The 27,457-nt window shown below is 35.2% G+C and overlaps 1 protein-coding gene across 2 annotated transcripts; it reads left to right on the top strand.

The window, feature by feature from the left end:
• Window positions 1–6,364: 6,364 nt before the first annotated feature.
• Window positions 6,365–26,598, top strand: LOC133515582 (sodium/potassium/calcium exchanger 3). Of its 2 annotated transcripts, none has more exons than XM_061848162.1 (10): window positions 6,365–6,581; window positions 19,154–19,342; window positions 20,440–20,627; window positions 21,807–21,993; window positions 22,171–22,233; window positions 22,670–22,968; window positions 23,206–23,368; window positions 24,494–24,595; window positions 25,504–25,625; window positions 25,813–26,598. In XM_061848162.1, the coding sequence occupies exons 1-10, from the start codon at window positions 6,563–6,565 to the stop codon at window positions 26,038–26,040; spliced, it is 1,560 nt and encodes a 519-aa protein (XP_061704146.1). In that variant the 5' UTR covers window positions 6,365–6,562; the 3' UTR covers window positions 26,041–26,598. The 2 variants fall into 2 exon arrangements, with proteins under 2 accessions (XP_061704146.1, XP_061704155.1); XM_061848171.1 differs by lacking the exon at window positions 6,365–6,581 and adding an exon at window positions 6,622–6,928.
• Window positions 26,599–27,457: the final 859 nt, after the last annotated feature.

The raw sequence follows: 27,457 nt of genomic DNA, 5'->3' as shown, positions 1-27,457 counted from the left end.
AACTCTTCTATTTTCAAACCATGCAAAATTTGGCATATTGATGAAAAACCGATGAAAATAATCATAAATATCGATCTTATGATCATGAGCTAGGTGATAAAACTGTTAAAGCAACACAACCTTATTGACAGTGAAAAACTAGATGAAATTACACATAATTAATTTTTGTATCTACTGGGGATTTTCGGTTGAACTACACAACGGCGAAGGCGTCTCGGGAATATATTTGGAACGCTAGGCGAAAATAGTTATTTACGACACAAGTGCAGAAAATAGGAAATTTGCAACGAGTGGTGATAAATTAAAACACGAACGAAGGGAGTGTTTTAAATCGACGCGAGTTGTGAATTATCTATTCGCACGTGTTTCGTACAACGTTTTACAGTATATATGGATGTTTAAAATTTCAACATATGCACGGAAAGTGCTCATTCCCGCACCCGTGCGGGGAAGTAGCACCATATGTACTGTAAAGAAGTTTTTCTGTCACAGCCGCCTTCTTTTGTTTAAATTCTTTCTCAAGAATAAGACATAAGTAGCCTAATTTTCAACTTACGTATATCCTATCCTGCTAAGACCCTGAGTACAAATTTTTGTACATATTCCAAAATCTATTTTGAACTTTTATTATGTAACTAGGGGTTCCAAATTTAAAAACAAAACAATTGCTTCTGGGTCTCAGGAGGTTAAAGTGGCGCAGTTGGCAAACAGCCGTTTAGAAACAGGTGGTAACAGCGAAGATTCGTGTTCGATCCTCGGACGCGTATGCCAATATTACTTTTTGTATATTTTTTGCACTTGAATTTCATGTTTTTGATTGAATAATCGAGTATGAACCTTGAGCTAAGCGTATCAGTTTCAGCTTGTACAAAATTTTCTTATGTTTAGTTGTTCTCCCTGCCTGTAAGTCACATTTGTGAACTAATTTGTGAAATTTTGTGAGCAGTTTCGGTAATTATTATTTTGTGGATTAAGGTTTTTTAGGTATTTGTTAATCAATATATTATTAAGTTTATCAATAACATAACACAACATAATATAGAGTCAGACCAAGACAAGTCTGCAACGGTTTTGATAGCACACGCAGTGCAAGTGTTATTTTAAACGTCAAACTTCTATGAAATAATGACGTATAAATAACGCACTAGCACGCGCAGTGCGTTATTTATATGTCATGATTTCAATGAAAATCGTTGCAGACTTATCTTGGTCCGACTCTACTTCGTTCCAACTGAACTAAATTTGATCTTCCAACAGTTCCAACCTGGCAAAAATGTCCCACTGGCCAGATGCCATTTATAAAAAAAACTTAATTGAACTTGTATTTACTAGTAGCTTTCCTAGAACTACTAGTTAGTTACTAGACTAGTAGTTTAGTAGAATTCCACTACCTATGGTGCTAAATTATTGTATTGTTAGCTGTATTTACTTAATATATATTCAATCAATACAGCTTTTAAAAGTTGGTTGAAATCCATTTGCACGATTCACTTTTAGTTACTTTCAGGTACCTATAAAGTTAAGGTGCCGTCGGCAGCGCAGTGAGGTCCCGGTTGCCGTCAGCTAGGGCCGAAGGAAGAGGAACCGATGGGCCATACCTCCCTTTTATTTTATATTCATTATTTTTTTGTTATTACTTGCAATAGAAAAACACACTCTGATAAGCAGAAAGACGGACAGTGCAAGCTTAGTAATAGGGCTTCGATTGTCATCCTTATCGTTCGTGTCGGGGACCCATAAAAAGCTTTTCTTGTTTTGCTGACTAAAATTTGTTTTAGTATGTTTCATTCAATGTGATTCATATATTTTATTGTTATACAAAAATATCAAGCAAACCAGTGTACTATTGCTTAATTTTACAGATTGATTGTCACGATTGGTGCCCGTTTCCTCGGTAATCAAATTCATATATATTTTCACTGACCAGGAGCCTATTGCTCACACGGTACTAGAATAATAATTATTAGTCAACAAACTATCAAATCATGGAAACCCGTACTTCCATGATAGTACACTAATATGGTTCGAAAAATGGGCCCCTGATATGAATATTGCGTTTCATTCAGTGTTACCCATAAAATAATCTCATTAATCCTGTGCAATCATTGACATTTTTATTCATGGTGTCAAGGATGAACTTAAATCCTATTTAAAAGACACGCTGTTAGTGTAATTATCAGTAACATGAAAAATTCCATTCAAAACATTGAAGCTTATCTGTAGATTAAACTCTTGAAGTGGGCAAGGAACTTTCCGCTGATTGAAAAGTTTACTCATGTAGTTAGTTACATATTACACGATACCCATTCACTGTTTAATTATAATTGTAATAGCAATAGCACTCACTTTACGGAAATAATTTTCCAAGGGATTTTTTATGTCCTTACTTATATTTTACAAAGTTAAAATGACCAAAGATGCGTTTTCGTGCTTGTTTGTATATGTGGGATTGTGGGCATGTTGCTAGCTAAGTACTCGTAGCATAGGTACTTCTTCATAGTTTTTTATATGATTTTCACACACCGATTTACCATTTGAATTACTTCTGAGAAAATAATCTACACTACACTACAGTTTCGGCACGGAGTCCGTGAATATCAGAATATTAACATGTCGCTTGGTATTGTTACACTGCCGAAGTACCTATCACGAACTTACAAAGCATCAGATTTTTAGTTAACCCAGGGATGAAAGGCCACTTATTTTAAATGAGATATTTCAGCACTCAAACGAAGTGAGAGCTCCAGTATTTGGAGTAGGAATGGTTGCCCTTCACCCGAGTTAAACACTCTACTTTTCATTTAAAATATCTACGAGTAAAATAAAATACATGTGTACTAATAAAGGGTTCCGTACCATTTATGACGTATTAAAAAAAACGACTTACTGGAACTCATTCAAACCAATTTTCGGTGGAAGTTTGCATGGTAATGTACATCATAGTTTTTTTTAGTTTTATCATTGTGTTATTTGTAGACATTTAATATTCCGTTATTATTTCATGAACATTATCTTAACCAAGACCATAGATAAATAAGTAAGCATAGAGTGACACTCCATACAAAGATAAAAACCTATTTAAAAGAAGTTTTAACGGAGCTTTGCGAAAACTTATCTAAGTATATTAAAATTTAAGCTCAATAATTATTAAGTTTTTATTTTATTAGCAATATATTATACCATACCTCCCATACACTTAATATCATTAAGTACAAAAACTCCTGTATGGAGTGAGCACTCTATGTTTACTTATTTCTCTATGCCACGACATAATCAAACACAAGATTAAACCCCTTTTCATACAAACGTTGTCTTCTTTTTCCTCTCTGGATTTATGGGCATTATTGAAAATATATTGACACAATTTGTTGTACATCAACCACAACTATGCCCCTACGTTTGATTTTAGGGTGTTTGAGTCAGGAGCAATTGAAAAATGAAATCGGTTTTTACAACCTAAATTTTACAATATTAAAAAAATCTAAGAGAATCTAACGTAGGGGCATAGCTATGGTAAATATAATTATATGGAAAATGGGGACTACGTTTGTATGGAAAGCGGCCGTCCTTCCTCTAAAGTTTTCTATCCATAGGTTCAACGCTCATACGACCACAATGGATTTTTAGACTCTTTTATATATTAAAATGACAGCTTAACCCCTAAAGTGGCATTGTCCGCCTCCCGGTCTCTACGGTAAGTGGCGGGGAGCCCGGAGACGGACATACATAACAAGCCGTTGCATGCCGGCGCCTCAGATTGAACGGTGGGTTGAGAGGCGCGGCCGTTTTGGAAAAATATACGTCAAGTGGCGGGGCACTGGTGAATTAGGCGCGTGCAAGAAATATGGCAATTCCCCAAAAAAATGTATACAAACTATATATCATTCAATTCAGCATAAAACTGCTTATTTTATTGTATACCAATGAATTTCATTCTATTTATGTGAGTTATGCTAGACTTGTTCTAATCTCATATTGCCATTTTTACCTTTTTCAATGTATAAAAATACGTATAAATAGGAAATAAAACAATTTATTGAAGAACAAACTTCTTCATGACAAAACAATACATTAATTTACACATCCCTTTTTTCACTTTTTATCACTGCGTATTCCGTTTGAATGTTCGCGGCTCGACAGTCGGCGACATAACGCCATTTCTAACAAACTTTGTTTTACGCAGGAATTCAACCGTTAGGGAATACCATCCTTGTCTATTGACGAATGCATCTTGCAAGAGTGATTGCTTACTAGGCAAGGCATAGTTTCAACGGTTTTATTTTAGGCGCGAAATACGGCGTCGCACAGAGGCCGGGAGACGGTCTCTGCCACTCAAGGGCTTGTTACGACGGAACCGTCTCCCGGTTCGCCGCCAATTAGGCGAATGACCGGCTTCGGGCCTCTGCCACGTAAAACGTATTTTTCATAATGGCGGCGCCGTTTCTCCTACCGTTCAACTGCACCGTGCCACCCGAAGGGTTAAGTGATGATTTCGATATACAAATTTAAAATGTGCATTTAACTTAATTTGCTATCTGAATGTTTTAAAAGAACTTCATTTTTAAATTAATAGATAGTCGTTTTCTTTTTTAAATGTGCTTCACAATTAATCTCCAATATAATAATTCAGTTCCAAATAAGTACCTACTTGCCTTAAAATAAACAAAAGCAAAAAAGATTTAAGGCTTGGCTTTTGTCACCAAACTATTAATTTTAGTACCTATTTATAATTTTTAGCTACCAGAAGGATGCGCAGGACTCGATAAGCATGCTATACATAAGATAATTTTTATCAAATTTTTTACAATCTCATACAATAATTAGATTTCAACGGACACTTCTTAATACTGAAAATAAGTAAAAGAGTCAAAATCAACACATTAAACCACGCTTTTATATAGAATCAATGACATTTGTTATAAATGGACGTCAAAATACTAAAAAAATATGGCAGCAAATATCCTACGATATTCCTGTTGATGCTATTAAAAGCTCACTTATGCTTTCCAGAGAAAACTGCGACACAGTAAATACCTTTTAATATTCCAATGACTTTAATTGTAACATGAATTTTCATTATTACATATTTATTATATAAATAACACAAAAATAGATTTAAAATCACTAAACTAAAACACAGACAATTAAACTATATAGACACAGATTTTATTAATTAACTATATGATACAATTGCAACTTAAGAATCCTATTTTCTTTGAAATAAATGAAGTTTTTTATTATCTGCCTTTTAAACAAACATTTATTTTTGAAATTTCCTTTTTTAGAATGAAGTGTAAGCTGACTTTCTAGACAGATACGATACCGATAAGTTAAGTATCGAATTTGTTATAACAATTCTGCGATTATTACTGTATTCCCTCTCTAAAATCGAAGTAAATATACTCGTATGTTTACTTAAGTGATTAGTTTTCACATTTAATGCTATAATAGAGCTGTTATATTCATCGTCTAAGTGGCCACAGCTTAAAGATTACTCGCGTTCCCAGCGCAAGCAATCCTAGAAAGCACTTACTATCAAACCGCGTCGTGTGACGCCCTCCTCTTACAGACGGATCCACAAATCAAATCCATATGATTATGAAATAATCACTTAAATAAATAAATAAAAAAATAAAAAAAAAAATCAAAAATTAAAATCTTAAATTTGAAAATCATCACTTAAATAAAATAAAAGACAATTTAATCATCCAACATAAGCAACAACTCAAAATATGCTACTCTTGTAGATGAAATGCAACTTTCTTATCAGTTTTTGAAGTATAAAGAGAGCTTTTAGAAGTTGGTGTCGAACGCCACGATATATATACATAGGTGATAGTAGAATATACCTATACTACCTACTTATGCAGCTTTGTTATTAAAAAATATTCTTAAATTTTGCGTAATATTCGGTATCATCCATATGTCAGTCAGGTTGATAAGTATTTCCCTTTACAGTGCGTGCGAAATCGTACCTGTGATCTGTCTTAAAGTGAGTTTAATCATTTTACCTACTTAAAGGTGCGTGTCGGCATGACACAAGACATGATCCGACAACAAAGAAAAAGGGCCGATCAAATTGACATTTGACCTACTGGATTATTGGTATCACTGCTCCGGCGGACTTAATTGTGTTAAATTAGCTCGAGTTTTCTGACTGCTTTAGATTTTAGAATAAAGAGTACCGAAATATTTTGACGCGAAACAAAAATACAGTATATATAAATTTAAGTACATGCATGTGTCATTCACGTTTGTAATTTTAATGAGAGTAATGTAAGTATGTGACGTGAAGAGTGGATGGAGCGGCGTGGTGTGAGCGTGGCTGCGGACACAGCCGTGCGTCCAGCTCACGCTCGCGCAGGGAGTCACTCCGGGACTGCGCCCGAACGCCGGCCGACGTTCGTGTATTGTATGGAAATAAATAATTGGCCCCCGTATTCTTCTTTTGACGAGCTCTCCGGCGGCGGGACCATTATGCCCGTTCGATCGTGAGCGCCGGCATTCGGACGCTAGTGGCGACGCCCTCGGTCGCCTGCGCCGCGCTCCACACCACGTCAACATGAATACCTCCGATCGAGGTACGACTCTTATCTTATCATGGAGGGGTGACTTCGACGGTGATGGCGTCTTGTGTGACTAGCACCGGCCGGTTATATGTTCTTCTACTTGACATACAAGGTTATATGGAAGGAGGTCGGAAGTGTGTCCAATTCCTCGTGAATAGCTAGGGCACTTACTACAGAGGAGTGAATTACTTAAATGAAGCTGGAGAAGCATATATCACCTGCTGTCCGAGTGGCGGCTATTGAAAGTGAATATAGTGGTTCGTGCGTGAGTTCTGCCGGCCCTTGCTGCGGGCAATTGCCGTCGCCTTTTGCGGCTGGTATGTAGGGAATTCGAGGGTACTGCTACTCTTTTAATGATCGTAAGTACAAAAGACTAAGGGTCACGCTATGTCGGACTAGGTTGAAGTTGCTTAAAATATATGAAAACGCTAATTAATCTATGACAGGCGACCTATTTGTTTACATTGTTTTATATGAAGTTGGCGAATTGCAGTAAACATTGTTAGATCATTTTGCAATTATGTTTTAGTGTAGGTCTCTTAAGTATCTACCTAAGGGTGGGGCAACTACGATCGTATGCGACCATGCGGGCTGGCCTTTTTGTAAACGAATTAATGCTGACGATTGCGTGGCAGCCAAATCAACACATTATCGTACGAGTAGATCTATCGGCGGCGCACCTTTTTTTTAACAGCGAACTTGCTTTATTTATTGTGCTGATAAAGAGGAGCGCCCAAAAAATAAGCGTTAACATTGGTGAACGCTGAACAGAAGCATCGCTTGTATTGGGACCATCCATCATCTTAACTGTATGCAGTTGATTATTATTAGATTACTTGTTTCCTACTTTGGAGCAATTCTTGTTTTTCCAATCACTGACACGCGAGCAGACCGCAGCCTGGCGTCCTGCTCCAGCACCTAATTGCTCAGTCGGGGACCGCCGCTATTTCTAGATCAGGTTCGCCTCAAGTAGTTATCGATGATGACTTCTCCAATTATACCTCTAGTAGGAATTAATATCTACTTCCAATTGTGGCTCTTGGGACCGACCATGACCCAATTTGCTATGTGAATTATACTACAAACAATTAAATACAATGTCTATGGGGTAAACTGAATTTTGATTGCAAAAATTTTCATGACTTTTATTTCGTAAACATATTCTTATTTTATTATCTTTTAAGATTTAGGTTTTCAAATCCAAATTTCCTATGGGCTAAGGTAATTAGTAGAGATGCAACGAATAGTGGCTTGGCCGAATACCGAATACCGAATATTCGGCCGTATTATAAGTTTTACCTAAAATGAAGTAAAATCGAACTCGCGCGTACGTGCGCTTTGCAAGTTGATACTTATTTCTCGCTGTAAGCAGTCTTTGATAGAAATTGTGCTTATTCTGCACGCAGTGCGTATTGAATTGCGGACATTGCGGTGCGTTAGATTTCGTCGTGTGTGTAAAAAAATTGGTATAATTTTTTTTGGTCATGTTTTTGTACTATCTATGAATATAAACGTAGTCTGAAAGATTTACCTATTGATTACTTGTAGTTTGTTACTTTTTTTACCCCTCGTTTGCCGTTATCTACGTGTTAACGTACTATTCGGTATTCGGCCGAATACTATGCTACTATTCGGTATTCGACCTAATAGTGAATTTGTGGCCGATAGGCCGAATACCGAATAATGGCCGAATATTCGTTGCATCTCTAGTAATTACCTCGTATCCTTTATAAATATATGTTTTAAATAAAATAAATACACAAATTCTTCGCTGTTTGGTTTGGAAATAACGCGAGACTATTCTTTTTCATGGAAATTAATTGAGAATTGCGGCATGAGTAGCGAGATATATAATTATTAAGTTTAACTTGAAGACGTGTCTGAGGTGGCAAATGTCTCAGTAAGGTAAATGTATTTGGTACGATTAGGCCGACGCTCCTAAAGTCAGAAGGGGAGCCTCATCCGGTCGGTACTCGCGCAAATTGTCAATTGGCCATCGTCGCCTCAGGGCTGTCAGCGAGCAATGCTGAGCTCCGCTGTCCTCACGTGATCTGCTCAAGATTCAGAAAGATCAAACATCAAAATCCAGAATTTGCATGCCAGTAGCACCTTTAAAGACCACGGGGATCACCCGCTACTGCTCTATACGAGTTAACTACAATAGTTATTTACGATACAAGTGCAGAAAATAGGAATTCGCACGTGTATCGTACAACGTTTTACAGTACATATGGCTCTTTAAAGTTTCGGAAGGTGCTCCTTCCCGCACGCGTGCAATATGCCTTACACGGTCTTAATGCCAACTTCCGTTAGTTTCTTGGTTCTCCAATTTATTTTTGTTCTTGGTAGGTGCTTAGTTGAAGATCGCATGGGACATTTTTTTTGTATGTTTGCTCCAAAAGGAATTACAGGATATTTATGTATATAAATATCGAAACGTTAATTGAAGTACAACATAAGTCCATGCTCCATGACAGCGTATGTGTGGATGGCAGATGGCACTGTAGGGCTCCGTAAATTAACTCTGGTTTTGCTTCGACTTCACACATCTTATACAAACAATTAATCTTTTCATAACCTAACCTTTCGTCTTTGAATTAATAACTAAACAGAAGAAGAAACATTTAGTTTGATATCTTATATTTGATATTGACCTGATCTTGCTCTTAGTGCATTTCGCCAGCGCTTATACTTGGAACAACATGCATTGCGATTATTTGATGTTAATTTAATATTGAGTTTTTTAGTTCGAGTGTAAAATATGATCCATAAAATTGTGAGTAGGTGCCATATGTTGCTTCGTATGGAATTTTCCTTGGGTAGTTACTATTTAGTAGAGGTTTGAGGGGTTCCGCAGCCAAAAATCTTTGCCTGTACCTATGTCTCAGCTCAAGCTTTATATTCAAAATCTTGTACCTACAATGTAAATATATGCATGAAAACCGGTTTCGGTAGGTATCTATTTTCTTTATTAACTAACTCATGGCACGTAAACCAATATATATGTTACCACTTCGAAACCCACTTTTTTGTGTCATATCTTTATTCTCTCTTTATGCACAGAATAATATATACATATACTCCTATCAATTATCAAATTTATTCTTAATTTGTCTCAAGCTATGCTAATTGAAATATTCCTTCAGCCAAATCAAGCTCAATCTGTGTACTTAGAATTTTTGTTTTAGAGGTGTTTTTTGTTGATTATGAATGTTTTTTCACACGAATTCATATACCTAATTCTAATATTATAACCTTAGTAGATAAAGAAATATTTTTGTGGCATAATACCTAATTTATGGAAGTCATCCGACCCGTTAGGTATAAGAGTTAAAGTCATTTTCGAAATCGAATATTACATAACTATCCCTTAGATTATGGCGAGGTGAACATTCAAATAGGTATGCCAGAACCTAATTAAACAAAAAATTGCACGGAAGGAATATACAATTTAATACTTTGTAGCAAGACTTGCAAGAGATCGTAGCATATACCCAGCCATTATAAATATTATATTGTTAATTATACGATGGTACAAGATGTGTCAAATACTACTCTTCTATAGCCACCTTGCCATAACTTGCACAATGCACGTATATCAAAAACTCCTCGAGACATTCTAACGAGTCAACACGCTGTGGTTGCGTTTATCGTCGTAGCTAAGTGTTAAAGTTCCTATGACTACCTTTCGACTTTAACATTAAATCAAATCCTTGTGTGAGCATATATTATTATTGCATTGTCACTGAAGTTAGGAAAGTAATCAGTTAGATAGTCATTACATGGTTTTTGAGGCTGACCAAACGTACACACTGTCAACTAACAGCCTACATTGACTGTGCTAAATGAGATAAAAGGTAAATCATCGTGTAAATAGGTACTCACATGAAGACGTTCGCAAACACAAGCTAGAATCCTAAAATCAGTTAATTCAGTTAAGCAGGACAGTGCAGTGGTAATTTGAGACAATTTGTCCACGATTGGCTCGTTTGCTCTTCGCTGGAGTCGGTTCTTAACAGCAGGAAGTGTTATTGATGGTAAACTCTGCTATGAGCAACATGAATTGGCCGTACACATGCTACTGTTCATTGTATTTTTAAGACTGCCAGTCTGTTATAAGTGCTTACTTGACTCCATAGCAGTCCCAACGTCAAATCACATACAAGGTGTCCGCGAGGAAACGGAAAGAAATACCACATATTCCTGAGGTCATTAGAAGGAAAGAAATCTTATACAAATTTAAGTCAATTTCGCCGAAAAAAGTTTTTTTTAATTATTTGTATATTTTTAAGTAAGTAAAGTAAGTAAGTAAACACTTTATTGTACGAGAAAAATAAATATTACATCAGATGGAATATAATTGGGTAGTACAAAGGCGAACTTGGAAGGGATCTCTTCCAGGTAACTCATAGGTACCTAAAAGAGTAATTAAAAACTATATCTAAAGTAATTATATATTATTACATACTATATACTATATATAAATAAATATCTTTATATACATATATGAATAAATATAAATATATATTATGACCGCACACATCTTCCTACCTGTCAGAAGGTAGAAGTATAAGTATAAGTACATGTTCTTGGAAAATATATGAATTAGTATGAATTGGTACATCTTTTTTTTGTAAAAACTAGTCTATTCAAAGTGTTCCTTGTCACTTTGATATCTGTCAAACGTCTAGATTAGGTGCCATAGTGGCAACATCGACCTCAAGAAGACGTTATGCACTGAGACAGAATAAATAAAAAACGATTATTTTAATTGGTATTATAAATTAACGAATAGTTAATGATGTTTATTTTTACCTATATTGTTAACTAAATTTATTAAATTGTAAACTTTTTTATATACACAATTGACATGTAATATTATAGATATTATAAATAAAATGAATATGAATATTAACTCGAAAACTTTATATGACATTTTTGTATCTAACAATAAATACGATCCGGAATATACTGTTAAAATCTTTCCGTTTCCTCGCGGGTACCGTGTATTTGCTGCCTACACTTTACCACTTTGATACGAGTATTTTATTTCCATACGGTTGATGTCATGGGAGGTCACGTCGACTAGTAACAAAAAGATGGCGAGATTTCGCACAAAGTACGGTTGTTTATTTATTTACGGTTATAATTAAATAAAAGAAAAAAAAGGGTGGCCTACCGCAAAAGTGGGGATGGTTTTTTTTCGGTTCAACCCTATAGTGTTGGGTGTCGTTAGCTAGGTCTTACAAAACTAATATGGGTCTTCAATAACCATTTTTTGAGAAACGTAAGATTTTCGGATATAATCGCTCTGAAAGAAAATAGCATATGTTTCCCCCTCTACTTCCCCTTACTTCTGAACCATGGGTCCAAAAATACAAAAAAAATCGTGAAAGTAAAGCTTAGTAAAGACTTTCAAGAAAACTACAGCGAACCTGAATGGAATAAATAGCCGTTTTTGAGTTTTTGCAAAAAGTCTATTTTTACAGACGGGTAATCATGTACCCCTACGCTGACCATGGCCCGATATGCTCTTGGCCAGTTTTTTTATATTTGGTCAGCAGGTGACGAAGCTTGCTTATTCTAAACTACAAATTAGTGTTATGATGAACAATTACGAAAAAACGACGTTTTCTTAAATCGACTATTTTTTGTCTCTTAGTTAACTTAAACTGCAGCTCGTAAAGTATTGATCGTGGAGTAAAAATAAGCATAAATAAATTTGTAGGGAATTTCATGGTAAAACTTTTGTACTTCTTTACAATGCTATTTGTACCGATATTCAAGATATGAGCAAAAATCTGAGAAAAGGTACCTTCAATATTAACACAACCCCCACCCTCGAGGGCTATTAGTAGGTATGTTTATCTGGAAACCACAAGGAATAACTATACCAATTTTCAAAAATACACAAATTATTTCTCCTGATTTTTTTAATTTTCTTGAGCTACTTGTGAATCATAAATATTAGCACAAGCGGCAAATTCAACACATCTTCTAGAATTGTTTGGGTTTAAAAAAAAACGGTAAAAAATCGTAAGTTGTACGAAATCAGTCCAAAGCAAAGAAAAAAAGCAAGCAAAAAATTGCACAATTGAACCGCGAGCGTTGCCAGTAGTTCAAATAGTGGAATCTTGAGCGTATCGATGATTTCGAGGCCATAATAATTCAAAATCATCATTTAAAAGTCGTGTCTACCAGCCAACATAAGGAAACAAATGAACAATTGCATCAAATTACTTTACCACTCTCACGGATAAAATGCAACTTACTAATTAATTTTTGAACAAGAGTTTAAACGATTTGGTGTAGTGAAAATTAAATTACAACTCTAATTTAGAACATAGACAGTTTACTGAGAAGCAACCAATATTTGTTATGTGATCGTGGCATACACTACAACATCTGTTTTGAATAAAGGGTCTAGGATATGTGGCCCGTGTGAGGATTATTTGAAATAGCCTATGCCAATTGACTCATTTTCATTCCAATTTTCATTCCCCTAACATGAACCGTCACAGAGCTAGTGCATAATTTTAATTTTGTGATTTTTTTGTAAAATCATTTTTCTCCTAAACTATAGCCAAAGCAATGAAACGATCGCAGCTACGTAGATTGAGTAGAACAACACCGTACAATTTTAAAAATACATTTGTCCCTGGTTAATAACTTTATAAATGTATAATACATTTTTTTATGAAATAAAAATTGTTAATTACTTATGGTGTAAGCTACTATCGCCAGTTAATTATAGTGCAACATACTTTAACAAAATAAGTGAAACCTTGATAAGTGGGTCATCACGGGACGAGCAAATATGTCTCACTTAAAGAGGTATTCCACTTACCCAGGGTCTCAGTTAGCCAGGTATAGTTAAATTTCTGTCTCATTTACAGTGGGTTCTATTAATAGAGGTGAGAATAGAGGATATTTCAGTTATAGAGGTGGTAAATAAGGTATTTTACCACCTAATATAGTTCAGCTTAGAGAGGTCATAGATCGACGTTATCTCAGATACAGAGGGCAAGTCCTATAACATTCTAAATAAATAATTAAATAAATATAATCTTTCAAATATAGTATATAGTATCTATTTACTATATAGTATAGTACTATTATAATATATAGTATCAGTAAAAGAGGTAAAATGCACTCTCTGGCTCAATAATACAGGTAAATGTGACTATAAAATTGGAACAACTACTTAATCCCAGTTCTAGAGGCTTGTTTTATCTCACTAACAGAGGTAATTCAGTGCTAAAGTGTCGGGACCGCACCATGAGTCCTAGCTTTAGAGGTTTCCCACATACCCAGGTCCCACTTAATCAAGATTCACTGTATGTTTACTCGTACGGTCACGTTTGAAAATATCGATACGGAAAAAGTGCCAAAAATATGTATACACTACCCTAATACATGGGCCATAAGGTGACTGTATGAGAGCATTAAAGTACCTATAGTTAGGTTTTTTAGCATTAGTAAGATGGTAAGACCTGTACCAAAAAAAAACTGTAAGTTTCAAGCCGCTGTAATTTTGTTTCTAAGCAAGATGACGACGGCATTATTACCGCGATAATTATATTATATATTCCAATATAAATAATTCTCGTTTTATGCTGATCGACTTTGCACCGGTAAATAGAAGAGACCACTGAAAATTGGTATTTTCCAATAGCAAGAAAATTTGCAACATCCTACATGCCTTATTTCGAAACACTTAAAATTACCTCGAAGCTTCGTGCATTTCATAATAAATAACTAATTTAGTATGTTGTCTCTTGAACAGAGGTCTTGAAGCGGCAGATCTCTAGGAACAAGTCACCCTGGGCCCATCACAAAGATTGCTAGTAGAATTTGCGAAAACGAAGCATACCTGTCATAATTATCGTAAAAACTGGGGTAGATTTGCGGCTAAAGTGCAACGAACGACGATGAAAGTCAGTTCAGTTCTTTGTACGAAGGTTAGGATAGCTAAAGTTACAGAAAATACCTATGTGTTAAGTACTTAATTCAAGGCCAAGTCGAAAATCATACAATTTCCTTCGTACAAAAATTTGCAGTCCAAACGTCCTGCAGTGCCGTTCTCTCAACTAGTATTGGGCTCAAATCAAAAGTGTATTAATAGAGAAGAATGAAAAAGCCATAAAAAATTTAAAAAACCAGCAGGTGACGGGCTTATGCAGGCAAATATGAAAAACGGGTCCGTAAAACTGCCACTGAATGCGCTAGGAAGAAGCTGCCTATCACTCCTACAGAAAAAATAATAAATAAAAACACTGACAAACACCTAAATTAAAAGTCGCTTTATATTGTAGTTATTCTAAAAACCTTAGTTTGTTCTCTATCTCATCAGTTTTTTTTCATTTAAAGTTTATAGCTTTTTTTAGTACACCCCTTAAGCGATCTTGGCGTGTCTTTTTATTAAACTAACATTTTATTAATGTAACATTTTTTTTCTTCAAACTTATCGCTAGCCCCAAAGATTACACTATGGTTACTAAGCGACGATATATATACGTATATAGATAAATACATACTTATAATACATAGAAAACACCCACGACTCAGCACATTATCTGTTCATCACACAAATAAATGCCCTTACCGGGATTCGAACCCGTAACCATCGGCTTCATAGACAGGTACCCACTAGCAAAGAGAATTTGAAATAGAGGTGTATTGTTAAAGAAAACTATGTAGCGGCGTAAATTTATTGCCATCTTTCGACACATAATTACAACTTTTAGAATGCCATTTGACTTTGATTCTTATTATTTCACTGATATGTGTTCAATTTTTTAAATATCAAAAAGTGGCGCCATCTTACTGAGCACTACCAAAAGGTTATGGCGCCAACGCTCGAAACGATGCTGCATTGGCCTTTGATCTATCAAATTTATTTCAAAATTGAACACACATCACTGAAATAATAAGGATCAAAGTCCAATGGCGTTCTAAAAGTTTTAATTATGTGTCGAAAAATGGCAGCAAATTTACTACAAAAACTTTCTTTGACAATACACCTCTATGACAAATTATCTTTGCCACTTGGCCAGGCCAGACGTCTTTATTTCATATATCACATTCTTTTGCTTTCATAAGTAATTTTAAAAAAAGTCGCTTTTAAATAGTTTTTAATAAAAATACACGTAAAGATTGTTTACCTTTTATCTAATGCTAAAAAAACGAAGTAGGTATACCAAGGCTACCAAAAGTCTATCAAAGGCGTCTTGAACACTAAAGGTGTTCCTTTGCTTTGATTATGGTTTAGTTTCGTTGCCTAGTAACAAACAGTGAGTTATTTTCTTGCAGTAGATAGGTATGGCTGTCTAAACTTATCCTAACTGTGAGCATCAGGATTGTGGATGGCCCTAGGATTTAAACGAAATTTTTAAAAACATATTGTATTTTAGTGTAGCTTTTGTGTTGTGTTCTTCAGCGTACCTCAAAAACAAATTACTAAAAATATGAATACACTACCTTAATATAAGAGCAATACGGTCGTACATATATATTTTAGGCACTTTATCTGTATCGATAATTTCAGACGCGACATTTCCCTAAAAAGAGCTATGAAAATAATATATTGTGTACTTATTCACACGATCCCATAATTGTCAAGATTGTCAAGTTTGACAGTGCACTTATTGGCAACTTGCAACAACTGTACCCCTAGTGTAAATTTTATCGACATCACGTGACCAACGCGTTTGCGTTGTCTCATTTTGTATAGGATTTTGAGTTTCCAAAACGTCCCGCTTGGCGCGCTCTTTCTAAATCCAATACAAAATGAGACTAAACGCAAACGCGTACGTCACGTTTCAAAATCGAATTTATTTACACTAGGGGTACAGAACGTTGCGAGTATGTTGGTTCAAGCAATATGGCAACGTCTCGCGAGAAAAAAACAGGAAATGTGTGTCTTTTTCTATTGATAGTGCTTATGCAGTGAAAACAGACACGGCCATTTATTTATTGTTATGCGAAACACAAAGAACATTCAATTCTTGTTTATGTACAAAAAATTTCAGATTATTTCCAAATATATTTTTTTCGTTCATTAATGACGCAATTTAAATTTTTGCCGGGCTGAAGGCAGATTCATAAAGCTTTAAAGCCCGGGTATAGAGTAAAGAGAGAACTGGCGGCTAACACAGGTAACCTGTATTAAAATAACACCTTTATAGATTTGATAAATTAATAATCAGTGCCTGTAATTTGAAGTTGCCATTTTAGGTTTACACCGATACCAAAATTGAATAAATTTACAATTGGCTTTTTTATGGAATTATTTATGTTCTGCTCTTTTTTCCAAGGTTTCCAAACCCGGTGCGACTCAGAGGGCCTACCGCGAACCACGTGCAACGTGTTACCTCTCTGTCGCACTTGTACATTCGTACGTAAGTGTGACAGGGAGGCAACACGTCGAACGTGGTTCGCTGTAAGCCCTCTGTCCATCTGTTTAATTAATTATCTCGAGAACTACTTAAGCTATCGATTTGAAATTTGGAGCAGTTGTTAACAACGCTAAGCCGGATGCATTGAAAGTGTATTTTTTTATTAAATATGGGAAATGCCCAATATAAAGAGGGGGCAAAATTTCAAAGTTTAATTACTAAAGTCATGTGGGGTATCATTTGAAAGTGCTCAAATTGAACATTTTGAAACAATTTATTATTGTATTAGCGTTCTTTAGGTAATACAAATGGATTAATATGAAGGAAAATGTGAAAAAACTACCCCTCCCCCCTTATCTCTGGAGTTTACCAACGAAAACTTATCCATTTTTTACGTAACATTAGAATTATCATAAATATTATAATAAAATATAACCACACCTCTGTATTGATTACTTTTTTTATTATTATAATTATCAAACAAAAAAAAAAACAAATTTAATTTGCAATTTAAGCCCCTTTGCACTTTGCTAGAACACCTTCATAAAAATAAAACTAAAAAGTTGAAATCTCTTAAAAATTATCTCTGAAAAACCAACATACATAGGTACATCAAACATACAGGTCGCGTAAATTAGTTAACCAATTTGCCCATAGATAGCGCTGTAGAAAATTATGTGTAGTATACTTCCGGTGAAAAGTCTTTCGTGTTTAGTTACATGAGATAATTGCAAGTTTGTACGGAATCCTCGGTGCGCGAGTTAAACAAATTCGCACTTGACAAGTAATCGGAGAAATATGATTCGTATACATATAATGTAATCATCACTTTAGCGTCAAACATGTTGATCGTAATTTTGTAACATACTTATAACCTAATCCTGGATGAATTTGGTTTAAATATCGGATCCCTCTTGGTGGCTATTACTACTATAGTGTTTTGTATGTAGTAACTAAGTTTTTTTTGTATTTGAGATAATTCATATTCATTACCAAGATATACGTACACAGTATTTCGAATTTTGTCCTAAATGTCATCATAGTTTAAATAAATAAATATTATAGGACATTATTACACAAATTGACTAAAGTCCCACAGTAAGCTCAATAAAGCTTGTGTTGGGGGTACTTAGACAACGATATATATAATATATATAAATATGTATAATTACCTACTTAGATACATAGAAAACACCCATGACACGCACAAATATCCGTGCTCATCACAGAATAAATGCCCTTACCAGGATTGGAACCCGGGACCATCGGCTTCATAGGCAGGATACCTACCTAACTACCCACTAAGCCAGATTATATTTTAAACTATATCCATATGTCCATAGGTCAATGAAATAAAAACGGTTACTTCCCTATATGTATTAAATAAAGTAATTTATGATTCTATTTGATAATGTCAATCAATTGACGATCTCGGGTCAAGTACCGCTATTCCAGTTACTAATAAGTGTGACGTTATTTAGTCAAGAATAGTACCAGTAACTAAGGTAGAAGTACTAGTGCTCGACGCTGCACTAGTCACCGACATGGGCACTTTATTTCATGGAAATATAGGTTAAATTTGAACAACGAAGATTTTTCTGTACTATTCGAACTTAATCCTTGTCACTTTAACATAAAGTGCCCATGTCGAGTACTAATGCAGCGTGTATGTATTTATTCATGAAGCAGATGTTAACTGACATAAGTTTTGTTACATTTAAACATTTTATCTGTAGTTATATACATTTAAGTACATATACCTATTACTTATACGATACGGTTTTCCGATAAATTAGTGAGTAACAACAATAGCATATTGAAAAAAATTAAAATAAAGACTGACCATAATTTGTATTTACGTTTCACGCGATTTCTCGACGTTAAAGGGATAAAAATACCAAGTAGAGGAAAATGGAGTTGTAATGTGGACCAAGCTAATACTTCGTCTACCGCCGCGCCGTGTCAAGTTAGAATCGTAGTTAGCGGCTTTCGAATGCTTAAGCTGAATATACATCAAATCCACCATGAAAAGTGTACATGTACACTGTACATTTATGTCGCGCAGTGCAGTGCAGAAATTTAAAAAAAGTATGACTTTGTGACTATATGTACATTACGTATACTTACAGTCCACATGGATAAGACACCGATATTATCTACTCTAACGTACTACTTATTTTTTTATAGACGGGTACCTCCAGGGGCGCAACTGCACGCCGCCGGCTATCGATGACTTCCCCGCCGAGCTGTTCACGGAGTCGCAGCGGCAGCACGGCGCCGTCGTCATACACATCCTCATATCGCTCTACCTTTTCATCGCGCTCGCGGTCGTATGCGACAAGTTCTTCGTGCCTGCTGTCGACAGAATATGTCACGGTCAGTATCGTATTATGGTTATTCTCGTTGCAAATTTGGCTTAATTGATTCAAAATATATTAATCGAAGGCATTAAGGTTGTTAATTTATGTACCTATATAGGTATATATATTTATTTTATTTTATTTACCTTTATTAGTATTTTAAAATTACAAGCATGTCTAGCTTTCAAGAAATATCAGTTAATTTATTAGGATATCTAATAAGTAGTCACTTTTTACATTTTTAACCGACTTCAAAAAAAACGTTTTTAGTGAAATTACTGTTTTGTCAATCATATCATAACAAAAACACTTCATACTAAAATGGAAAAGTAAAACAGTATTCAAAAATCGGCGAGTAGGGTTCTGTCAGAATAAGTTAAACGGGGGCTATTAGTAAGTATCATATCATGTACATTACAAGCAAAAGGGAGTACCTGCGCAGCGCTTTGTACTTCTTTTTACTAAGAAGTTAAGAATTTTCGCAATTACTCAAAAACGGCTGGACTGATATTTAATAAGCTTTTGTTTTACAATTTTTGATTTTTTTTCCGGAGCGATTATTTTCGAAAATATTCACTTTATCAAAAAATGCTTGTTGAACACCCTTATGTTTTGAAATACCTATTCAACGATACCCGTTTTTATTTTACCGTTCTGTCGCTATGCATGATATATGTATGTACGCCAAATTGCAACTTTCTCGCACTAATGATCACGAAGCAAAGCCGCAGACATGGCGAAACTATAAGGGGTTCCTAGTTCTCTACGGAACCCTGAAAAGGTAAAGTATTATCCCTTTTATTTGCGACAGTCCTAATATGTTTGAAATTGGTGCTAATGCAAATACGTAGTTACAATATCCGTCAAAAATACCATAATACAACTGATGGACAGCTTTTTTTCGTTCTTATTGAACCGCACTAGCGTCACCTCGTTGTCCAACCCAATGCTGGGGTTGGACAACGAGGTGACGCTTTTAAGGTTTGGCTTGGCACGGACTTCAATAATTGCTAGTGCATATAAAAGGGGTAATATTTTATTTAATACCCAATGAAGTCGTTTTTCTTAGCCAATAAATTTAAGAAAATAAGCCCTTGCGTTGTTGTTTTCCAGCACTAAACATGAGCAATGACGTGGCGGGCGCCACGTTCATGGCAGCGGCGACGTCGGCCCCGGAGCTGTTCGTCAACGTAATCGGCACCTTCATCACGGAGGGCGACATCGGCGTCGGCACCATCGTGGGGTCCGCCGTCTTCAACATCCTCGCTGTTGCCGCCTGCTGCGGCATCGGCGCTGGAATGGTCTGATTATTTAGTTTACCTTAACTTTATGGTGACAGTGTGGTCGTCTGTTACTGCCATAAAAGATGTGTTGGTCAGTTATAAATTGCACTCTCCGTGTAAATCTGAATAGTATAATTATAAATCACGTCTAGCCTAATACTCGTTATATCTACTTAGGTATGTTGTCTCAAGTAGCATGATTCAGATTCAGATTTTTTTAGTACGCAACATACGATTGCATTACAAATTACATTCATGTCAGTTTATATGAATTTATATTGTGTTCGACTCACATTGTATATTGTCATGACTTCGGTTTTTTGGGATCGCACCACAGGCGCTGAAAAAGTCTTTCCTTCATGACTCAGAAAGTTGAAACCTGATTTTGCGATATATGAACTATACATATTTATAATAATATATTGTTTACCACTGTAGTCAGAAATTTATCTCTCTTTTAGGGAAATTTGTCTAGTGTAATTAAAAAAATGTGCTTACCAAGATTTCCGCAAAAAATAAAATTTTAACCATTTTTTTTTCTTTACATTATACATATAAGTTGTGTGGATAGATAAATCGAGAACACACTATAGTTATACCTAGGTAAAAAATATTACTAAAGCCCTCCTTACGTGTGCGCGCCTTTGTGTGTGTGTCTATGTGTTTATTTGCAAAAAAAGCTAAAGCATAATAAATTATTTTTTTTTTGATTAGGTACTTTTGTCTCTTGATTCAGTTTGCCAACTGTAGCTTGATTCTCGGTAGGTTTATTATTTATACGTGTCTATAATTATTGTCTTGGAAATATTTTTACAAATTACACAAAACTACTTTTTGTTTGGATATACAGTAGTCGTCCTCTACTGAGTTCAGGAAATGGTGCCTTTTTAATTCAAATTCGATGTATTTAAAACTTCATTTTCATGTATGACAAAAAATATGAAGACAATTATTCAAAATTGACAACTATTCAAATTTATATCATATCATGACAATATAATCATAAGTGAAGTGGACAGGAATAATCAAACTTGAAAGACGTATTTGCTAACCATATATTATTTCTATAAAATAGTATACGTAATATGCCTAGTAGTAACAGGTGGGTACTAGCAACTAGTTATACCAATTTAGCTACCTAGTTATATTTTTCTCAAACCGTACTTGACAGTGACAGGTTACATAATTGAATTGCAGGTTGTGCCTCTCGACTGGTGGCCACTGACGAGAGACTGCCTCGCGTACGGCATCACAGTGTCGATCCTCATCTGCATCATGCACGACGAGTACGTTCTCTGGTACGAGGCCTTCCTCCTTGTCCTCTTGTATGGAGTCTACATCTGTATTATGTATTACGACAAATCCATACAGAACTTTGCTAAAGGTGAGGCTAACAAACAGCGTGAGTCTTACTTGTATTTATGATAAAGTGGTATTCAAAGTCAAGTGGGTTACAAAGTTACCCTCTCATCTACGATTACATTTGAAATATAAACATTATGTTTATTACATATTACATTTATCTGTATCTATTTACATAGCGATAATATTATGATTCCAGGTAGCTGGAAGTGCCTGAAAAATTTTATGAATAAAACTGATGAAAAGTCCGATAATATTATAGGTATGTAAGATAATTTTAACCTGTAAGTCCATAGCGGCAAGATTCTTGCCATCATACTTAACTAAAAAACGCATCTCTGCAAAAAAAAAATACAGTTCCGAATCGAATTACTAGAAAGGAATATCAAATGTACCTACCATGAAGTAAAATCTAAAACTATAGAATCTATGAACTATTATGGTAATTGGATGACGCAAGCCAGGCGATATATTTCAATAATTATAAGAATAAAATCAGACATTACCATCAATAATATCGGCTTTAGGCTTGCAGTAATATTTTTGAAAATGTAATTATTTATTAAGTGTGTTGGAGTAAGCTGTAAACTTATGTGTGTTAAGGGAATTAAAAGTATTATTGTACTTTTGGACTGTTAGGAAGTTTTGCTATCAAGAGTAAGCGGGTTATTTAACATAATATATTTGTTAATTTTTAGAAATAAAAGATACCAAAACCGCAAGTTCAACCAAAATTGAATCACCGGAGCACTGTCAACATAATGGAAATGTCAAAGCAATAATACCACTTTACAATAACGATAAAGAGTGCGGGAAACCACTAGAAGTTGATGAACAGAATAAAGTAATCAGCGTAGAGATTGACAAAACAAGTGATGATATTGCTTACGCGGATGATAGCCCGCACCATGTGCCCCCGGAGATCGCCAAATCCATCTCTGATGAGTATGAACACTCTTTATGGAAATTTCCATTTAAAAGGAGCTGGTTTACGCAGGTAATTACAAGTATTACTCATACACTTATGCTACATGCCACCAGTTCTGTTCAGTCATTCCGCGTCCATTGCACATTCGCTGCAGTTATTCATATTAATTATAAAGTTATCGATAAACAGGCAAAATTTGAATATGGGCAACTTATTATCATATATTAGTATTGGCACAAAAGGACAGCGTATGATGATAAGTACTGTGCTAGAATGGTAAAATTAAATATTTGTTTATCCTTTCAGACAACATGGTTCGTCACCTGGCCGATCCACTTGGTGTTTTTGTTTACAATTCCTGATTGTGAAAAGCCACGTTTCAAAAATTGGTTTCCTTTAACGTTCATTATGTGTATCGTTTGGATTGGATCACTATCTTACGTAGTCGCTTGGATGATAACTATAATAGGTACGTATGTTAAACTGAATTGGTTAGTATTATTCATCATCATGTATTTAAAAGCTGGGCTCTTGTTGGTGGAGTAATTTCCATAAATACATGGAAATATCCTGTGCCTGATCTTTGACTTTCTAGTAAGGACGATACGACGTTTACTTTTTTCATTACCCGACTGCCAAAGGGAGGAGGGTAATGTTTTTTGAGTGTATGTATGTATGTATGTATGTCTGTTTCTTTGTGGCCTCCTGTAGCCTAAACGCCTAAACTTTTTTTGGGGGTAACTAAAAAGTTATAAAAAAAAAATATTATAAAAAAACAAAAAAACCCGACTGCACACTAAAAAGAGGAAAACAAGCCCCACAAGAATATTGTTGTTGATGGTAAGTATCGCAGGCGGGGACCAACAGAGGGTTACTTATAGTCATTTTGGTTGTTGGTTGTTAAGTTCACCTTTTAGCAGAATCTTACTTAGGTAGGTATTTTCTTTGGTGGCGGTCAAGTTGGTAACCGCCTGCGATACTTACCATCAACAATAATATTCTTGTGGGGCTTGTTTTCCTCTTTTTAGTGTGCAGTCGGGTTTTTTGTTTTTTTTTTTTATAATAATTTTTTTTTGCCCTATGTAACTATTCAATACGGGAGGAATCTGTTAGAACAAGATGGTTACATAACTATAATTAATTACTTACTAGTGTTTATTAATATATTTTTCACAACGCCAGCTCGAAAGGCTCTCTTTATTCTTTGATAATCGCGTTTTACTCCCATGAGTGCTTACCTGCATTTCCAACTCTTCTTTTTGCTTACATTTTGTAAAAAAAAAGCACAAAAAGTTAACAACTTTTATTACTATTCGTTCCGTGCATGACTATGGCGCCCCCTTTAAGTGAGTGTGGGACATATTTCTTATTTGAATGTAGTATGAAGATCTTATGAAAATTCATATTTTCATCACGTCATGCGTTGGCGTGGCTTGTATTTCTACCACCAACTTCGTACATAGCCATTATGGTAATTTAACGTAAATATGGAGATAACTTAATTGTACAGTGCTTTGGTTTCGACTGTAATGCCGTATATTATGTATTCAATAAATAAATAAAAAACATAATGTGATTTTTTATTATTATTTAGGGGATACATTAATGATACCTGATTCCGTGATGGGTATAACATTCCTCGCTGCTGGGACATCGGTGCCTGAGGCCGTGTCGAGTGTTATTGTCGCCAAGCAAGGTAACTACTTAATCAATTTCCATTTCTCATGCTTTGAAAGTGGTTCATTGTTTATCTATGAAGTGATACGTTTCGGCCCTAGGAAGCTTTACTTTTCAAGTAAGTTTTTTATTCCAACAAACAATGAAAATTTGGTTCTAAATGGGTTTGTTGTATAATTTTACGTTCTAATATTTAACTCCCGATTACATAAATAACAATCCTTTTACCTAAATAGTCAACTGAAAGTACCCTCAAATATCATCTAATGGGTGCTTCTCATCCATGGTTAACAATATAGTACTTACCTATATGGTGTGTTAAAAAACGTTAAAGGCTAAAGGTTATCATTATTTTGGTAGCGCTGTCGACTAAAAGGAATCGATGCAAAAAAAATCAATTCACCGAAATACATGCAATAGTACTGAATTTCGTCACTTAATTAAAGTCCATTATAAAATTTATAAAGGTTCTTAACTCGATTGAGTAAATCTAGTGTTTCTTTTGATTCCTTTGATATCGAGATACCTACGCAATTGCATACTGTTCGTGATTTTAAGATGGTAATTACTTCACAATTTCATATTTCATTTCATATCATGCACACCGGTAAGCATTAAGAGGTAACCTTTTTGGTGATAGTTAAGTTTTTCATATATAAGTATGTATATTATCTTTTCCCTTCTCTATTAGCTTTTCCCGTGATTTCATCCTTATAGAAGTCATTAGGCACACCTCACCGCCTCTTCAACCCTGTTAGTGTTCTAGTACTGACGTTTCTCCCTTAAATCATTTCTAAAAGTAAAACTACATACTAATTCTAAGTTTCCAATAAATCATATAAAGGTATATTTAAGAGTTGTATTGTTTCCCTGTTACGAAATTGCTACTATTAATTATACTACACTACTAAAATTTAATTTACGCAGGGCACGGTTCAATGGGAATCAGCAATTCGATTGGTTCGAACACCTTCGACATCCTGCTGTGCCTGGGGCTTCCGTGGCTCATCAAGGCATCGCTCACCCCTGCCGAACCTGGACTCTATCTGGTCAGAATTTAACAATAGTTTTGCTAAGGCGAAAGTCAATTTTACAGCGATTATTTGAATTTATTTAACTATTGTCTGCGCGAAAGTAGCTATGCGTCAGCGTCAATGATTGTATTGCGAAGCGATTTCTTTGTAATTTATTTGATTATCAGAAAAACTGTATCTTAAAATGGGCTATTGTTACCAGGTAAAAATTAACTCAATGGGACTGGAGTACTCTGCCATATCACTGCTTTCGACGCTGCTGATGCTGTACTTGACGTTTTGGTTCAACAAGTTTAAGCTCGACGCGGCGGTGGGTCGCGCCTGCCTGGCCATGTACGCCATGTTCTTGGTGTTGGCCACTCTCATCGAGCTGAACGTCTTCTTCCCGGTCAACGTGCGGACCTGCAGGAGAGCGGAACTCAAGTCCTAGATCAGTGTCGGAATCCGAACCGAACGATAATAACAAGTGTGTTGTACTGTACTATTCAAAGTTACATCATGCGTGCCGACCGACGACGGAAGTTCTTTCGCTAAAGCACTCGACAAGTCAAATCGCCGTGTGTCATCATTTTTATTGCTAAGTGCCAATTTTTAATTGCCTAGATAGACTCATTCCTACTTTCTCCTTGTAAATGACGAATAATCAAAATTGAATATGATGAATATTACTGCTTTAAGCAATTAGAGTTAATTGTTGCAAGTATCTACATTTTATTAACTGAACATAAGTAAATAAATCTCTTCAATCAGAATCTCAATCAATCGAAATATTTTGGCAAGACATTATGATAATATTCTTCAACATTATCGAATCTCATAAACTTAATTCGTTATTGGCGAATTAGTTTCGTGTTACTTATAATTCAGTAAGTTTAATATGATAATGCACATTATTTAATAAACGTTGTCAAGCAAGATGTTGTAAATAATTATGCGACGTAATTATAACAGTTTTAGAGTAACTAAATATATAGTTTATCATTTTAAAGCATTGTTTTATTGTCTTGTGTATCGAATACGTGGAAAGTTTTATTATTAGACGTCTGGGCTGTAGTTTGATATCGATTGAAGATTATTGAGCGAGGTGACAGGTAAAGGAAGTATATGCTACGAGTAGTAAGTATTTAATACAAGGTTCGCGTGGAAACAGCAGCGGCCCAGTTGCTTGCAGCGTTAATCGTCCGTCGTCCCTCTTCAGTACCAGTTGCGACCCCGTCTAGTTAACTTACCCTTGTGCTAGGAGATAATTAGCTAGCATCATGGTTAGTTAACTAAATACGGTGTTGCAATAGTCTTCAGCTCTTCCGAAGGCCACTACTATTATTTTATATTTGGGACGCTTGCAAAAAGGAGGTATATATAGTATCTTCCCTATTTATTTTTCAAAAATAATTTTGCTATGAGATTTACGTGTAAAATCAGACCTGCGTCTGATTAGTGTTAGTGCTGCATTTGACTATTTTTTGGGATTCTCCTTTATGGTAGCCGTGGGTAAATAACTTAAGCAGCAGAAAATTATTTATAATATACAGTGTGTCCCTAGCCATTGGACAAAGCCGAAATGTACATATGCATTAGGGTATTTAGAACCAGTGTACAAAGTATCATAACAACCGGTGTAGCGGTTTCGAAGAAATTAACAAATTACCATTTTTTACTTTGTAGCAGCCTGTATGTGTGAGTAGCTCCTAAGGTCATATCCTCAAAGAATAGTATGGAACCTTCTTCGACCTTTTTGATTATCTTTTTTATTTATGACACTAATAAGCTTCTGACTTTTGAAAAATGTCATCATTATCAAATATTTCGAACAAAGTGTTAAAAGCACTGCCAAAGATTAACACAGT

Source organism: Cydia pomonella, chromosome 1 (assembly GCF_033807575.1).
Source record: "Cydia pomonella isolate Wapato2018A chromosome 1, ilCydPomo1, whole genome shotgun sequence".
NCBI classification, from domain to species: Eukaryota; Metazoa; Arthropoda; class Insecta; order Lepidoptera; family Tortricidae; genus Cydia; species Cydia pomonella.
The sequence above is the reverse complement of the archived record's forward strand: the minus strand, read 5'-3'. Positions and strand labels throughout refer to the sequence as shown.

Bases quoted from the DNA above. Each gene is read 5' to 3' on its own strand.
- LOC133515582 (XM_061848162.1), top strand. The intron at 22,234-22,669 runs GTATGTAAGATA...GTTAATTTTTAG, and splicing joins AAAGTCCGATAATATTATAG to AAATAAAAGATACCAAAACC. The intron at 22,969-23,205 runs GTAATTACAAGT...TTATCCTTTCAG, and splicing joins AAAGGAGCTGGTTTACGCAG to ACAACATGGTTCGTCACCTG.